At 41.8% G+C, this 17,922-nt stretch overlaps 1 protein-coding gene across 1 annotated transcript in view; it reads right to left on the bottom strand.

Moving 5' to 3' along the window:
• Positions 1-17,922, bottom strand: part of AK9 (adenylate kinase 9) — a 2,653,312-nt gene that overhangs the window by 1,284,334 nt on the left and 1,351,056 nt on the right. Inside the window, exon 23 of the mRNA XM_044066804.1 lies at positions 3,604-3,741. Within this exon, the coding sequence (XP_043922739.1) occupies positions 3,604-3,741 (138 nt within the window). The remainder of the gene's footprint in view (positions 1-3,603; positions 3,742-17,922) is intronic.

Here is a 17,922-nt window from a genome sequence, read left to right as displayed (position 1 = left end):
GGCACTAGGTATATCATTAGAACTGAGACTAGGATCCAAGGAGCAGGAGGATCCAAAGCGTCCGGATGTAGTCATCCAGTTTCAAATAGCAGGGGGGGGGGGTTGAGCCCCCAAGGAAACCAACAATTATGGTTTCTTGAGATGAATTAACCCAGACCCGAATAGCATAACTCCAGCCTAAGACAGCCCCAGAGAAAAGGGGCTCTGCACAAGTCCAACATCTTCACTCATAGGGCAGCACAATATCACATTATTTAGTTTCAAGATTTCAAAGCAAAATGCTAGACATTCTGCACCAACTGAATTGAAAAGGTCAAGTAACAGAAGGGTTCCTGTACAAGATCAGAAGGAAATAACCACAGAAGAACAGAAATTGCGATGTCGGGGACAGGTGAGCTAACTAGAACTCCTGCCTAAACAAAACTTCAAATCACAAGTGCTCCCTAACAAATGAAGCTCACAACAGGAGATAGGGGTGTGTGCTCTACTACATACACATAGATGGAGCAACGAGCACATTAGAAAAAGATGCATAAAGGATGTTATGATTCACTGTTACAGTGACTATTGCCAAAAAATAAATGAGCAAGGGAGAACGTTCTAAAGGAAGCTCAACAAAAGGGAAGGCTAGAGATATAATAAAATCCAAGGAAAGGGAAGGATTAAGGCCATAGGGGATGTACAGGAAGGTATAAGAGGAATCAGACAGAAAGAGAAATCTGAAGAAATTTGAAGAAGACAGGAAATAAGAATTTTATAAACACTAACCTAACAGCTCAAGATTTGAAATCATGTGTCTGACCGCAGAAGCAGCAAATGAGATCTGGGGAGTTAAAGGAGGTGTGGTACATTATGGGAAGAGGGAGAAGCTCGAGATTGAGATCTGAAGTTTGGAAGAAGTGGCCAAGCCGGATCCGAGGATGGGATTTGAGAACCATCAGTAAGAAGAATGAAGAGTACATCATATCATTTTTTTCATTTGCATACATTATGTATTCCATATAGGTTTTCTTTCTTTATAACAACTGTCATTCAGTCCAACATTACTTAAATTGCTCAGTTCCTGCCTTCCCTTAAACCTCACTCATCCTCCTGAACATTATTCTGCATGTATTGCTCCCATACTTTTGTCAAGTTTATTTTGAGCCCACGTTCAATATATTAGGTATCAACTAAGGTACGTTTTTGCTGAAGGGTACACATGTCAGAGGGTATCTTAACAATAACACCCAGTTTGCAGTTATATGCAAACTTAGTTTACCAGAGGTCCTGATCTTCATTTTGGAGATCATAGACATGAATGCCAAAAAAGATGGGGGCCCAATAGAGAGCCATGGCAGTCACCACTGGTTACCGACATGCTTTCAGATAAGGCACCTGCCACATGAATTATGCAGATTCTGTCATTTAGCTGGTTTGCTATCTATTTTACCATACAACGCTCTGTATTTAAAACATCTAGCTTACTTACATCTCTTGCAAGGGGTATGGTGTCATCTGCTTTAGCTAGGTCAATAAACACTGTATGACCAGCATGACCACAGTTAACAGCCTGTGTGATCTTCTCAAAGAAATGAATTAGATTTAATAGGCAGGATCTCCCTTTGATGAACTTGAACTGTTGAGGGTCTAGCCTAAGGAAATTTTTGATATTATAATTGATGAGATCATTTACAATTCACTTCACAGCTTTGCAGTTCAGCATCATAAGGCTGACAGGTCTATAATTACCAGGGTTCATGGTGGGGCCACCTTTTTGTAGAAGCATCACCCCTGTGATGCATTATAATTCATAAATAAATCCTATGGATAACCTTTGGTTAAACAATTTCAGAAGAGGTTCAGTGGAGGGTGTGTTTGGGTGTATTTATTATACATCAGGGTATGTTGTCAAGTCTCCTGGAGAAAGTATTTTTGGTCTTTGATAGCACTTTCTGAACATGTTCCTTGGTGATAATAGGGGTTGTAAGAGATTATAGAATATGCGGTGTTTGAACAGATATTTCAGGAGTGAACTTTGCACTAAACCTATTTGCTAGCATATTGGTTGAGTCTACAGTGTTGGAGTCGGTGGTCCCATTTATGATAAATTCTGATGATTTTTGGCTATTGTTCATTGTTTTCCTAACATAGCTGATGAAGATCTTGTAATAATCCTTAGCTTCAAAGGTTAGTTCATGGGATGCTTTACTAGTACTAATAGTATTTTCAGTTCCCTGGTAACATTTTTATACTATCCTTGTTATGAGGAGTTTTAGATCTGCTGAATAACTTGAGGAGGTTTTTCCTCAATTGTAAAGTTCATTTATGTTGATGAATCACCACAGTGGTTTGTTTTTGAATTTCCCATTGTATTTTGCTCTGCTAGGACTGCTCCTTCTACACATTTGTTTACATGTGCATAAAACTCCTTTGTGAAGCTGACTGCTCTGTGAGCTTCCAAGATGGTTTTGTCATAGGTGAATTTTGAAATTTCATTGTGTAACTGTATGAGGTTTGCCAAATAAAGTCATTAAATTCAGAGATGTTGGTTTCACTGGCTTTAGAGATCTTGAAGACAAATGTCACAAGTTTATGGGACAACTTAACTGGAGAAAGAGAGACTAGGGGAGTAGTAAATGTAGAGCCGATATTCCCAAGTACTTGCTTTAGAGTATTATGTACTTTGGTGGGTTTGTCAACTCCCCTTTCCAAGGAACCTTTCCTAATTAAGTCCAAGAATTTCTGGTGACACCCTACAGTGGAAGAAGAGGACCTCCAGTTAATTGTGAGGCAGATAAAGATTGCCAGAAAAATGGAATTTTTCTTAATAGGGAGTTGTTGGCATAATTTTAGGAATCTAGCATGATAATCTGAGGACAGTGTTCTATAGCAGTATAAAAGCTGGCAGTCTGTCTTGGTTATGGCGATCTAGACTTCTGTGAGTTCTACTTGTGGGACTTTGCGAATCTGTTTGGAGGTATATGGTCCTTCACAAATATGGAGATGCATCAGTCACCATCAGGCCTGAAAGCATGGAAGGCAAAAAGTCCAGGTATGGAGAGGAATGCTTTCTTTACACTTAAACCACACCTCAGTAATTAAACAGACATGCATATCTTCCAGATTCAGAAGAGTCTCAAGATCAGGCAATTTATTTCCTCTGCTGTTGAGAAGCATTACATTAATGTGGTTCAAATTGGGGTTTGATTAAACTGATACATTGGAACATCCACTGAATGGAATCTGCCTAAAGAGGCACTAAGATAGGCAGAAAAAGTTTGTTGTACACTACCACTTAACTTTTTTCACTTCTACATGTCTTTCATAACACATGTTAATAAATCCATTTACCTACAAAATATATAAAGGATGATCTCAGTGCAATTCCTTCATAATTGCCCTTGTCATCATACCACTGTGCAACTTCATTAAATGTACAAATATCCCATTTTTTATAATGTATCAGTTGTCCTACAAAAATATTATGATCTTATTAATTTTAACAATTTTAGGATTTGTTGAATTAATACTGGTAAACAATTAAAAGAAACTGCTGGCATGGTTTTGATTTCCAGAAAACTAAACTCATGTTTTTGAAGCAAATATCCATGATGATTTCACATTTTACCTCTTCCTCTTTTCCTTCCTCCTCTTCTTCTTCTTCTTCTTGTTCTTCTGCTTCAGCTTCAGCTTGTACATCCTCCAGTTCTTCATCCAGATCTGTTCCTGACATTTCCCACCCATGGTACTTGAATGGTCCTGTAAATGATTATCACACACAAAAGTTACACTACACAAAGGCATACTCCTAGAATATTGTATACATGCATTCATCTATGATGGGAGAGTATTGGATTTAGAGAAGTCATCAGGATTAGTTTCAGCAAAGGAAAATGCTATTACTTATCAGAAAAGTTGTACATAGCACTTAACTAGCTGTCCTTCAGTTAAAGCCCACAAGTATTAAGATGTTAAAAGGTTCAAAGATGTTGCAAACAATCTTAAAAGAAAGAAAAAAAAAGAAAATGGCAACTTAAAGTAAACTAATTATATCTTATTTGAAAATCCAGAATGACAGTAATACTGTGAAATATTTGAACAATTCTTATTGCCAATGAGATTAAACATGAAGACAGAAAAAGGCGTACATGCCTCTGAGTTTCCGATGGTGAAACTTAAGATTAGAGCGGTACTCATAAGCATGGTGTGCAATTGCACAGGGCTGGTAAATGATATATTGATATACACCCAGCCCTACCCATTTCATAAAAAAAGAAGTTACGTACTTACAATAATGTTCCATCTTTGTTGTCCATTTTTATTCCTCCTCAATTGATAGGTTTGGGTCAAAGGCATCAGATTCAACTCACCCACTGTAAATTCTTGTAGCAACTTAGAACTCTCGAGTTTCTCCCTTACCCACAATGCACCATCCTCCTTTACCTCAGATCTTGTTTGTAAGCTATGAAAGAAAGATGTACTTTTATAACTTTATATATGTACACACACACATATATGTATATATATATATATATATATATATATAGATTTATATATATATATATATATATATATATATATATATATATATATATATATATATATATATATATATATATATATATATATATATATCTATATATATATATATATATATATAAATTAGAGAGGTAGGCAATGCCACATCTGGAGCTGGTAATGTTCATAAAATATAACAATCTGTTATATCTACTTGCTCTTCTAAAATAAACCTAAAAATGTTGAGGGCTGATGAGTGGGGAGTTGAGGATGAATGAAAACAGACAATACAGATGGAACATTATGGTAAGTACATAACTTCTTTATCTGATGTCAATTTTCATTCCGTCATCAACTGAAGGGACAGAGTCACCAGCTATCTAGAACTTTGCGTGGACTCAAGGAAGGATATTTCTCAGCACCACTGAGATGAAAGATGCCCTATCTCTGGACACCAGATTCAGCTTATAATGAGAGATAAAGGTGCGAGGCGAAGCCCAGGTTGCTGCTGAATAAATGTCATCCATGGAAGTTCTTGAGTGGAAAACTGAGGAAGTAGCTACAGCTCTGGCTGAATGAGCATATACTTTGTATGGCAAAGTCATACTTTATTTGTTGTAAATAAAGGAAATACAGTTTGTAAGCCATTTAGCTAGGGTGACTTTAGATACAGGTGATCCTAATTTCAAATCAGCAAAGGATACAAATAATTGATCAGCCATTCTGATATCTTTTGATCTGTGTAGATAGAAGCATAATTATCTATGCACATCTAACAAATGTAACACGTGTTCTCCTTTATTGGAATAATTTGGGAAGACTGGTAGACTGATGCATTGATTAATGTTGATGTGTGATACTACCTTGGGCAAAAAGGATGCATTAGTTCATAAGGAGATTATTTCCTTATGGTAAATGAGATAAGGATGTCTCAACGGCAATGCCTGAATTTCCAAAATTCGTCTGGCAAAAGTGATGGCAGCTAAGAATAAGGTCTTCCAAGATAAAAATTTAAGGTCACAATCATGGGCAGACTCGAAGGGAGGAAGAATCAAGAAGACTGCATTACCAGATTCAGATCCCATGGTGGCATGGGATCTTTAAAAGGAGCTTTGAGAAGAATTGTGCCACGTAAAAATGCTTTACTTGAACCTGTGTTCTGAGAGACTGCTTTCCAATCTATCTGCAAATCTACAGAGCTGAGTATATTTTTTTTGGTTTTAGAGTTTATTAATTGTTGCTTAGATCTCTGTTGAAACTGTTGTCTCCCTGTTCTGAGAGACTGCTTTTCAATCTATCTGCAAATATACAGAGCTGAGTATATTTTTTGGTTTTAGAGTTTGTACTGTTAGTTGTTGCTTAGATCTCTGTTGAAACTGTTTTGTCCCACTCACCCTCCCTATTTTTGGCTTGTAGTTTAAATTTGGTGGCTTTTGTAGTTGCCCGCCCTACTGTAGATTTGATCTGGGACACTCCCCCAGTCCCATCTCTTTACTACATTCTACCTAATAAATTCTTTCTGCGCTTGCTTTTAGTCCTTTTTAATTTAATTGCATTTTTAAACTGTGTTTGGTCTAATATTGCTACATACTCAAGTGTGCTAGCTTGCACTGCATGTGAATTGTTTTTACTACTGTTTTTGCTACTTTTCTGTAAAAAAAAAAAAAAAACTGTAAGCCTGTTTCCTACCTTTCCTGTAACTAGTGTTCCAGATACAGAATTGCTGTACCCAGGACTGTATGTAAGCATCTGAGCCCCACAAGCCTTTCTGTGTTGAAGGGAAGCCTTCTAGCTTATCAGTGGGAGTGGTAAGCACTAGGTAACCTGTCTACCACATAAGGAGTGGTTCTAGCCCAGAAATTGTAGTTACTGGCCGTTTGGGCAATCTCTTCCATCTCTCTCAACTTTCTGATTTGAAAGCCTGCATTTGCACTTGTTTCTGTCCTATAACTCACTAGTGCAGATACAGATTCTTAGTTTTAGCACTTAAATTTGCTTAGTCGTGCTCAGCACTTGTTCAGAAGTTGTAAGCACTAAATAAGCTACTAATTACTATAGCACTCAACCTTCCTCATTACCTAGAGGAAAACAGTTTTTGCACTTACTTTTCTCACTTGCTTAGAGAAAAATGGCTCTTGTACTCACTTTCCTTACTTATCTAGAGGAAAATAGTTTTTTATTGAGGCATGTCCAAAGGTCAGCTCCCAGTGTTCTCTCCTGTCTATCTAATGAAGCTGGGCATCTTGAGGCAATGTAGAAATTGCCTCATGTACACAGACAACCCTCTCCTCCTACCACACAACACTACAACCTGTGAGAGATGAACTTATATAGCCAAACTGGAGGTAAAGCTCTTTCCAACCAAGACTGAACTTGACAGTCATGAGGAGAAGGTAAACATTTGCACCACACCACACTCATCACATAGTCTCACTAAGTCTACACCACCAAAATCCACACATAGTAACACAAAGACATTCGTGGAGGCTCTCAATAATAATCTGTCTAAGCAACAGAGACCTCCAAAGCAGAAATGCAAGCAACCTCCATCCCCCAACACAACCCAAATGACACATAGCCCACAGACTCAGTGTGCCACTCAACTACAGCCAATAAGGCAAAACAACGTACCCAACACACTAGTCATAGGTGACTCAATAGTCAGGTACACCGATGTTCCACTCACCAGGCTAAACAAGGAGAAGGCTACTGTCAGCTGCCTGTTGGGTGTCGGGATCCGCCACATAACCCACGCACTCAGGTCAGGTCTACTTTTGTACCAACTCCTTAGCTGAACACTTTCTGGAATTCATAAACCCCAATGCCCTGGATCAACTTATCCACACCCCCACCAGGGGCAACAATATCCTAGACCTAGTCATTACCAATATGAGTGACTGGTGTTCCACACCTGAAGTCAACTCCTCGTTGGTCCGATCCAACCATAAGCTAATCACCCTTGATATCCACATCCCGCCCCCACCCCCCATTAAGGAAACTATGGTAAAAAATTTCTCCAAAGCCAACTTCATGCTTCTTAAGACAGAAGTGGTGAATTTCATGACACCCATGCAGATGGACAATACAGTTACAACTGCTGAATCCTACACAAATGCACTCTATAAGCACTTACACAAGTGCATAGATTGTGCTATCCCAAACAGAACCAAGACACTATCCTCCAAAAAAAAGGAAGCCAATCTGGTGGTCCCCTGCCATAAACAAACTGTACAACAGAAGGAAGAAACAGTTGCAAAAGAGAGTAAAATCCCATGAGTGGAGGAGCTCCCTGGTCAGCCTCAGTAAGAAGCTGAGATCCCTTATAAGATCCTCCAAAGCTAGCTATGAAAACAAAATCACCACTAATTCTAAGGACAACCACAAAGCATTCTATAGCTATGTCAAGAATCTTGATGGCAACACCCAGATCTGCTCTGAGTTACAGCACAACGGCATGAAAATTACAGAATGAACTGATATTGCCAATATCCTGGCAGATAGGTTCAGTGCTAACTTTACCCCACCCCCACCCCCAAAAGGGCCCATATCTATACAGGAAGAATGCAGAGTTCCTGTAATCACAACTACGCAGGTAAAAGCTGCACTCTCTAAAGCCAAAAACACAGCATCCATGGGACCGGACAACATCCCACGCTGCGTTTTACACAAACTTCAGAACAAACTGGCTCACCACTTAAGCACCATGTTCAATAATAGCCTCGCATCAGGCTTTGTGCCCACTGAATGGTGCACAGCAACAGTTATCCCACTCCACAAAGGGGGAGCCACCAATGATCCCGGGAACTAACGACCTATTAGCCTGACGAGCCTGATCTGCAAGGCCACAGAACGTATCATCATGGAACTCATAAACGAAGACATTGGAAACCTCCAAACTCTGGATCCCACCCAGTTCGGGTTTGTGAAAGACAGATCATGCCTTCTGAACCTGATCGACTTCTTTGAGGCAGTCACCAAAGCCATAGATGAGGGTAAGGTGGTTCACACAGCCTATCTTGACCTCGCCAAGGCTTTTGACACCATCCCCCATTCTGGAATTATAGCTAAACTCACTAAACTAGGTATAAATCCCTACGTCACAAGATGGGTTGCCAACTGGCTCACTGACAGAACCCACACTGTAAAAGTTGCAGACTCCAAATCTGACCAAAAAGCAGTGACAAGTGGAGTACCACAGGGTTCCGTCCTGTGACCTCTCCTGTTTGGTATCTACTTCTCAGAAGTACAGACTAACACAGAAGGCCTCTGGCTAATGAAGTTCGCAGATGACTGCAAACTAGGAGCCATAGTCAAGATCCAAATGATGTGGATATCCTACAGAAGGGCCTCGCTGAGACAGTGCCTAGTGTCAGAGCCATGACCTCAAGCTCAATGCCAAAAAGTGCAGTGTCATCCCCTTTGGTAAAAACTCTCTACCCATGAACTACCACATAGGCAGCAATCTACTTAACACCGAATGTGTGATAAGAGACCTTGGGACCCAGGTGAACAGTAGTCTCTCCTTTGTTAGTCACATCGCCACAGTAGTCAGGAAGTCCTTCTACATGACACACCTCATCATAAAAGGGTTCTCATCCAGGAAAAAAGAGGTCATTATTCCCCTCTACTCAACACTCATTAGACCCATTATAGAGTACAATGCCCCTTTTGGAATTTACCTCACAAGACATCTGCAGCAGCTGGAAAGGCTGCAGAAGTACCTCACAAAGAGGATTACTGGCCTCAAACAAATGCCCTACACTGACCGTCTCAAAAAACTCCAGCTTTACTCCATAGCATATTGCCTACTCCGAGGTGATCTCTGCCTAACATATAAAGCTATGTCAAACCCAGAGCTGTTGGACATGCTACACCTAAAGAAATCCCAATCCTTCCGAGCTAAACACTCTAGGGACCTAAACCTTGTCACCACAATAAAAAGGACATGCTGTAGGGATAGATTCCTGTCCCAGAGACTTCCCATACTCTGGAACAGGCTACCCATCTATGTCAAGCAAAGTTCTTCATTAGCACTCTTCAAGAAAAATCTTGATAAGTGGATGGGAAATAGGAAATACACCCTAGGGATCACTTCTGTGTCTCTGCTCGACAGTGGCACAGGAAAATAACTTTCTTGGGTGGAGTAAGCCAGGGAACCTTGTTGGCTAGGCTTACGTAGGCCTTTGAGCCAATAGTCTAGCACCTACCTATGAACCTATGAGAGGCTAGTGAACGGCCATTAAAACCAATGGGGAAATTAGAAATTGCTGCCACATGGACTTTTTCTGTTGAAGAACAGGCCCTTTGGTTGAAAAGCAGCGTCAAGAACTCCAGCACATGATTGACCGGGGCCAAGAAAGAGTCTACATGCTTTTGAAGAGCCCAGTGTACAAATCTTTTCCACTTACTACCATAAAGTTTCCTAGTGGATGGCTTAAGGGAAGACAACAAGATGTGACAAACAGGGGAAGAGAGCATCGGTTGTCTGGCTATAATTGTAATTGGAGAAACCAAGCTGTTAGCTTGAGGTTCGGAAAGTCCAGATGTGTTATGCCCATTGGGTGAGACAGGGTTCTGGAGCTGGGTCCAGAATCCAGGGGTTGTGAATTAACTAAGGCCACAGGAAGGGAAACCAAATCATTCAACACCAAAAGTGGGCAATGAGAATGACCTTGGTCTTCAGCCTGGCAGCTCTCTGAAAGAACTTTGGGAATTGGGGGATATGCATAAAGTAATCTGGGGTGGCAATCATGAAGAAGAGCATCCCTAGGTGTCTCCCCCTGTGAGGGGATTAGGGCAAATTAGCTGCTGCACTTGTTTAGGGAGATGCAGAGAGATTGCAGCAAGGCTGGCCCCACTTGCAGAAAATATGTTCCACAACTTTCTGGTTGAGGGACCATTCATGAGGTAACAGAATGCATCTGTTCAGCTTGTCTGCTAGCACTTTGGACTTCCTGGAATGTGCATTAAGAGAAAGTGGTTGGTAGATATTGTCCATTGCCACACCTTTAATCCTTCTCCACATAGATCTGGTTCCTTCTTGATTGTTAATGTTCCAAACCACAGACATATTGTCTGTTTGTATTGCAATCGTTCCTGATGGGAAAGCATCCTGAAAGGCTTTCAATACCAAAAGCACTGCTCTCAACTCCAGTACGTTGATATGCAAATTGGCCTCTTCTAAGGACCAAATGCCTTGGACTGTATTTCCCAGGTAATGCCCCCCCCCCCCCCCCAGGTGGGAAGCGTCTGTGGTTACTATGGCCTTGGGCTGTGAGAGGACAAATGGATGACCCTGTAGCAGTTGTTCCAGGTGGATCCACCCCATCAGACTTTTTTTGCACAAGTCTGTAATTCTGATTGGAGCAGACAAGGGTAGTTGAAGAATCGACCACTGAGATTCCAACATCCATTGCAGAATCCTCATGTGAAACCTGGCTAGTTAAACAAGGGTTATCGCTGCCACCATTGATTCTAGAGCTTGTAGAACTAGGCGAGCTGAGATTGTAGTACTTCAAAGTACCTTGCTGAATTGTGACTTTAAAGTTTGAACTCTGGAAGGGGAAGGAAGGCTACTGTTGATCTTTTGTCGAGTATTATTCCTATGAATTCTAAAATTTGAGTTGGTTCTAGATTCGACTTCTCAAAATTTATGGTTATTCCTAACCTTGTGCAAGCATGGATGACTTTTTCTCTTCCCATGATGAGTTGATGACTGGTTGGAGCAATAATGAGCCAGTCGTCTGTGTATGGAAACACACAGAATATTTGCAGTATCAAGTGAGCTGTACACTGCCATACCTTTGGTGAACACGCTGGGAGCTATATTGAAATGAAAGTCTGAATTGCTAATGACTGGCTCCTAGCTGGAAGTGTAATAATCTCCTAAATCATCTGTTTATTTTTATATAATAATACACATCGTGGAGTTCTACTGAGCACACCCAGTCATTTTTTTCCGAAAACAGAAGAATGGACTTAACCGTGAACTCTGTTTTACCAACAAATTTGTTCAGGCTGCTGAGATCCAGAATTGGTCTCTAGTCCCCTCCTTTCTTTGGCACTAAAAAGAATCTTGAGTAAGTGCTGGATCCTTTCTGGTCTGGGGGACCTCTTGTATGACTCTTTTGTTTAGCAGATTTTATATTTGAATGGCTGCTTGATTCCTCTGACTGGGTGGAACATCAGGGATTTTCCTGGAAATTGGAGTAGGAAGGGAAAATGGAATTATATATCCTCTGGATATGATCCTCTGCACCCTAGTATCTTTTGTTATATCTATCCAGGCTCTCTGCTGCAGGGGCAAATGACCCCTCATTGCATCCAGAGAGGGACAATTGGGCCTCTGTTCAGGAGCACTGGAAAGGTTTTCCAAAAAATGGTTTTCTGGACCCTTGATGTTGCGGGCCTCTTCTGCTATGAGGGCAGCGTCTGTCATTTGAGTTTTCCCCTCTGCCTCTGGGGAAGATCCTCCAGTGTGTCCTGGAAAGATCCTTGTGAGGTCTTGAACCACATCTTTCCACCCCCTCAATGATTCCTTGAAAAGGATCTTGGGGGGGGGTGGAAAAACACATGCCTACAGCAGAAAGGGTCTTTCCATGCTTCTCACACTTGGACAACATATCTTTCACTTTAGGGCCAAAAAAGAGAGGTGTTGTCAAAAGGAGCACTGATGAACATAGACTTAAAAGGCTTCACACAAGAACATCCAGGCATGTCTACTAATGGCTATGCCTGAACCCACTGTCCTTGAGGTTCCTTCTGTCACATTGGAAATAAGCCTTATGGACTAGTTCGATATTGATTGTAGGGTCAACAGCTGTGAGTTGATGGAATCCTTCATCTCCTCAGACACGGTTCCTATGAGGGTATCTGAGAGTTCCTTTATCAGATCCCTCTGTAGTCTGGTGAAATGTGCTAAATAGTTCAGAGACTTCAAGGCAAAGGTCCCTGAATTGTAGACACACTTCCCAAACCTGTCCATCAACCGTGACTCCTTGTCGGTGGGGTGAACAGAGGAACTTTCATTGGCTAGTTCCTTTATGGTGGCCGCTGCTATGACCATGGCATCAATAGAGGGGCCCTTCGACCAGAACTGCTTATCTTCCAGAGGGGTCATAATTTTATCAGGCTTCCTTGGAATGGGCTCAGTGGTGTGAAGCTCCTTCCATTCCTGCCACCAGACCAATTCAAGGAGCTCAGCAGCAGGCGGAATCACATAAGAAGTAGATGGGCCAATACCAAATGCCTCCAGGAGCAGAGATTTATCCAATGAAGTATTGCTGGGCTTCTAGCCACCTCTCTGTTTTTGTATTTCAAGGATGTCTCTGAACAAGACATCCACAGGAGGTAATCGTAGGGACCTTTCACTCTCCTCAAAATCTGTTTTCGATGACAGATTCAGGAGAATCCAGATGCTTCCTCTTAAATGTCCACTTCCAAGGGACCTTCTCAGTGGGATAATCTGGGGAGGTATCAGAAGAAGTGGAAATACCCAGCTGGGTGTCCTGGGGTTTTGGTACTGGCTGCCCCTGTGAGAGGGTTAGCTAAGACTCTTGACACAGATATGGGGGAGATGTAGATGCAGCACCCAAGGGGCTAGGACCTGTCTGGATCATGGTAGCTGACATAGCTCTTTCCAAAGTCCTAAAGTCTGACCTTCCAGGAGAGGGATAGGAACCTGGGTTTGAAATGAGGGCTTTCTGATCCTTGGTCCTTTCCTACCCAGAGGAAAAGTCACCCCAAGGCAGAAGTCAAAACCAAACTACGCCTTGCCGAAACTCTGAGTGTGGAGATGGGTCCAAAGCCCTTGAAGTTGAGTGAAACACCTCAGATCCAACATGGTAGAATCAGCTCTGAGAGCTCTCTGGATCTGATAGCACGGAGAAACTCAGAGCAAGCTTCGGATCTGAGGGTACAGAGATCTTCGGATCCAAAGAAGAAAGGCCTGGTCAACTCAGACCCAACGGCTCCAAAACCATAGATGGAGTCAGAGGAGGAAGAGTTAGAGGTGGTGTCATGAATGTATGGCCTTCCTGACCCAAAGGGGTAGGAACCAAAGCAACAAGTGGGTGGCTCTGTGCCGACAGGATCTGTCTCACTACTCTCCCCACATCTTCAACAGTGAGGCTTCTAGAAGAGTGAGAGGACTGTTTGGAAAGAGAATCTGGTCTATAGAAGAAGAGAGAAGGTACTCTCAATGGGACCTGGTCCACAGATGGGAAGTACCCTGTCCTAGGTAGTACATCCTGTAGTCTTGGTGGATCCGACATCTTCAGATCTGATGAATCCTTATTTTTCAGAGACTTCAGACCAAAAGGAACAGTCCAGTCCAACTACAGACTTTTTATCTTTCTCTGATCTGAGGGGCTCAGATCCGAGAGCTTAATTTTTTTCTTCTTTGACTGATCCGAGGAAACTATAGGATGCCACGAATATATTTTTGAAGTTTTCTCTGAGTTCTTTGAAGAAACAGAAGAAGAGCTCATAGAGGAGTGTGGCAACTTGTTAGAGGATTCTCCAGCTATGGCATCACCAAAGGAAAATGGTAAAAGCCCCTTTAAGATCAATTTGTTTTTACATTCCACTAATGTTCAGGGCTTGAACACATGAAATATTGCACAGCTCTCTTGTTGATGGAAGGGGCCAAGGCAATAAACACAGAGTGTTTGCGAGTTAGAGAGGGGGATCTTCTGACGTCACTTCCCATACTTTTTGAAACCTGCAGGGGCTTTTTTTTTTTTCAGACATCGTCTACTGGTAAAGAAAACCAAACGGCTACAACTAACTTCTTCGGCACAACAACCACAATGACAACAAGATTTAAAGAAAATATAAACAGAAAAAGCTCTTTTTTAAAGTAGGGAGAAAAGAGAGAGAGGACTACCTACAAAGGTAGTAAAGAACTGGGATAAGTGTAGAAGGGTGAAGGGAGAAAGAGATACTAACAATAGTATCAAGAGTACTAGTACAAGAATAGGAAAAAGATTAAAGCAAAATATCAGGTTAACTAGAGAGAAAACAATTATTTATCTATCCCAAAACTTGTGAGAGAAATCACCACATCTTTCACGTAATGGTGGCAAATTAGATCTGAGGTAATGAAGGATGGTGCATTTTGGGTAAGGGAGAAGCTCTAGAGTTCTAAGTTGCCACGAGCTTTTACAGCGGTCGAACTGGATTCAATGCCTTGGATCCGAACCCATCACATGATGATGGAATGAAAACTAACAACATCAGATCTGAGTTTTACGAATTGGGTAGGATAGGGCTGGGGATTACATGTATGCAAATGATCCACGAAATGCTCTGTGGTTCTAAAACATGCAAAAAAAGAAGTTATGTACTCACCATAACGTTCCATCTGTGTTGTTGATCTTCATTCTTTCCCCACAAATGGAATTGGATCCAGTCCGTAGGATCCACCTCGGCCATTGCTACAGCTCACATCCACCAGATCCCTTGAGCTTCACCCTTACCCACAATGCACATTGCCAACTACCTCAGATCTTGTTTGCTGCTATATAGCATAAAAGGATAGGGAGAAATATGGGAAGCTATATCCAGAGTCATATAAACATGCAAATGTATCTATTCAGAAACCATGTAACTGCTCATTCCTTCAGAAGTCATGGATGGGGGTAGATGGGAGGGGATTTGAGGAAAGAATGAAGATCGACAACACAGATGGAACTTTATGGTGAGTACATAACTTCTTTATCTGATGTTGTCAATCTTCATTCCATCCTCACAAATGGGACAGTGTCCCCAGCTACTTGAATCCAGGGCGGACTCAAGGAAGGATATTCCCGAGCACCACAGAACCAAATGATGCCCTACCTCTGGAGATCAGATCCAATTTGTAATGAGTGATAAAGGTATGAGGAGTAGCCCAAGTTGCTGCTGCACAGATGTCATTCATAGATATCCTAGCTTGAAAAACTGTGGAAGTAGCCACAGATCTAGTAGAGTGTGCTTTCAATGGATGTGTAAGAGAAATGCCTAATTTATTATAGACAAAGGAGATGCAATTTATTAACCACTTTGATAGAGTAATTTTAGAAACAAATTTTCCCAATTTTGGTCCAGAGAAGGAAACAAATAGTTGGTCTGCTTTCCTGATTTTTTCTGTTCTATGCAGATGAGAGAAATTTAAGGTTGCATGTAGCGCCTGGTTCAAAGGGAGGTTGTGTGAGAGACTGCAGCATTAAATTTAGGTCCCATGGAGGTTTACAGTCTTTAAAAGATGGCTTTAGGAAGGAAAGTCTCTTTTAAGAAGTTCTTGCTCAACTTTTACGAAGCTATGTGCGCACCATTCAATTCTGTATAGTAATTTGAAATTGCTGCTAAATGTACTCTAATGGTTAAAGTACTAGCACCATTTTGAAAAAGGTGAGCAAGGAAATCTAAGATATGATAAAAAGAGGCTGAAAAGGGGTCAGGTTTATGCTGCTGGGCCCAACAGCCCAAAATGGCACACCTTTTCCATTCACTAGAATGTTTTCCTTATCGAGGGTTTATGGGAAGACAGAATTATATGTCGGACAGGTGATGAAAGCATAGATAGTCTGGCTACTAAGGGAACTGGAAAACCAAGCAGTCAGCTTGAGGTTTTGTATATCCAGGTGTGACATGCCTATTGGGTAAGACAGGAGGGCAGGAGTTGAATCTAGGTGCCATGGTGGTTGAACCAGGTGAACCATAGAAAGGGAAAACAAATTTGTCGAGGCCAATAGGGGGTAATGAGGATCACTGTTCTCTTTGGCCTGGCAGCTTTCTGCAGGAATTTTGTAATCAATGGGGTTGGTGGGAATGCTTAAAGGAGACTGTGAAGCCAATCATGAAGTGAATCGGTGACTGCCCCCATGGGGGAATCAGGGCAAAGTAGTTACTGCACTTGTTGTTTAGGGGAGAGGCAAAAAGATCACAACATGTCTGGCCTCGAAGGAAAATGTTGTCCGCCACCTACTCGTTGAGGGATCACTCATGTGGAAGAAGTAGACATCTGCTCAGTTTGTCTGAAATCACGTTGGATCTCCCCAGAATGTGCATCGCTAAAAGAAAGTGGTCTGAAGATATCACCCACTGCCAGACCCTGAGCGCTTCTTTACACAATGGGTAAGATCTGGTTCTCCCTGTTTATTGATGTACCAGATGAGTGAAATTTTGTCTGTTTGAATCACAATTGTTCCAGAGGAAAGAACATCTTGAAATGCTCACAATGCCAAGAGAACTGCTCTCATCTCTAGAATATTTATATGCAAATTTACCTCTTCAGGGGACCAAGTACCCTGGACTGTTTTTCCCAGACAATCCCCCCCCCCCCCACACACCCTGTCTGGGAAGCATCCTTAGTCACTATGGCCTTGGGCTTTTGGGGAATAAATGGGCAGCCATGGAGCAGTTGACTGGACTGGATCCACCAACAAAGATCTCTTCTGCACATGTTGGTAATTTTTATCTGATAAGACATTGATTGATGGAAGACTGACTATTGGGTAGCCAGCATCCACTGTAGGATCAGCATGTAAAATCTGGCCAAGGGAGCTAAGGTTATCACTGCAGCACTGAGGCTTACAGTTTGGAGGACTGTGTGGGCTGGGACTGGTGTATTGTCTACAACCTACTTGACCTGTGACCTTACAGTTAGAACTCATGAGGTGGAAGGGAAGCAGTGGCCATTTTTGTGTTGAGCAGTCCTCTAATAAATTCCAGTGTTTGAGTTAGTTGGAGTTGTGATTTGCTGTAGTTTATGGTTATTCCTAGGACAGCACAGGTGTGGAGAACCTGATTTCTTGACTGTATGAGTTGACGTCTGAGTGGAGTGGTAATGAGTCAGTCTTCTAGGTGGGGAACCACCTGGAATCACTGTAGTCTGAGGTATGCTGCTACTACTGCCATACAAAGATCCTCAGATCCAGACAACTGGGATCCTGAAACTCTAAGACAGCAGATGATGTCAGAGGAGGAACTTGCAGGGGTGGTGTGGTGGAATATCGGGCTACATGACCCAGAGGGTGGGCACTGTGGGAAGACCAATCTGCCCCTGAGCCGAGAAAATCTTTCTCAACACTCTTTCCACATTTTCTGTGAGACTTCTATTAGAACAAGCAGAATAAATGAAGGGGGATACTGGTCTCTACAAAAAAGGAGATGAAAGCTTGTCTAGTACTGGGTGAACCAACAGAGAATATCTAGTATGAGGATAATACAGAGTCTCCAAAGGCTATGTCTGATCAGAAGCTTGTGTCTGGTCTAACTTAGATTGAGCCAGAACCATAATATTCATTTTAGAAGTCATAGCATCTAAAGGATTAGTCAGATCCGATAGTTTCATCTTTTTCTGATCCTTGGTTGAGACCAGATGTTTAGCACTCCATTTCCGTGAAGAGTCCAAGGAAGATTTTGACAAGGTGAAAGGCT

The sequence above is a fragment of the Protopterus annectens genome, chromosome 1.part0 (assembly GCF_019279795.1).
Source record: "Protopterus annectens isolate FY-2018-M chromosome 1.part0, PAN1.0, whole genome shotgun sequence".
Taxonomy (NCBI): Eukaryota; Metazoa; Chordata; order Ceratodontiformes; family Protopteridae; genus Protopterus; species Protopterus annectens.
This window is presented reverse-complemented; position numbering and strand designations above follow the sequence as displayed.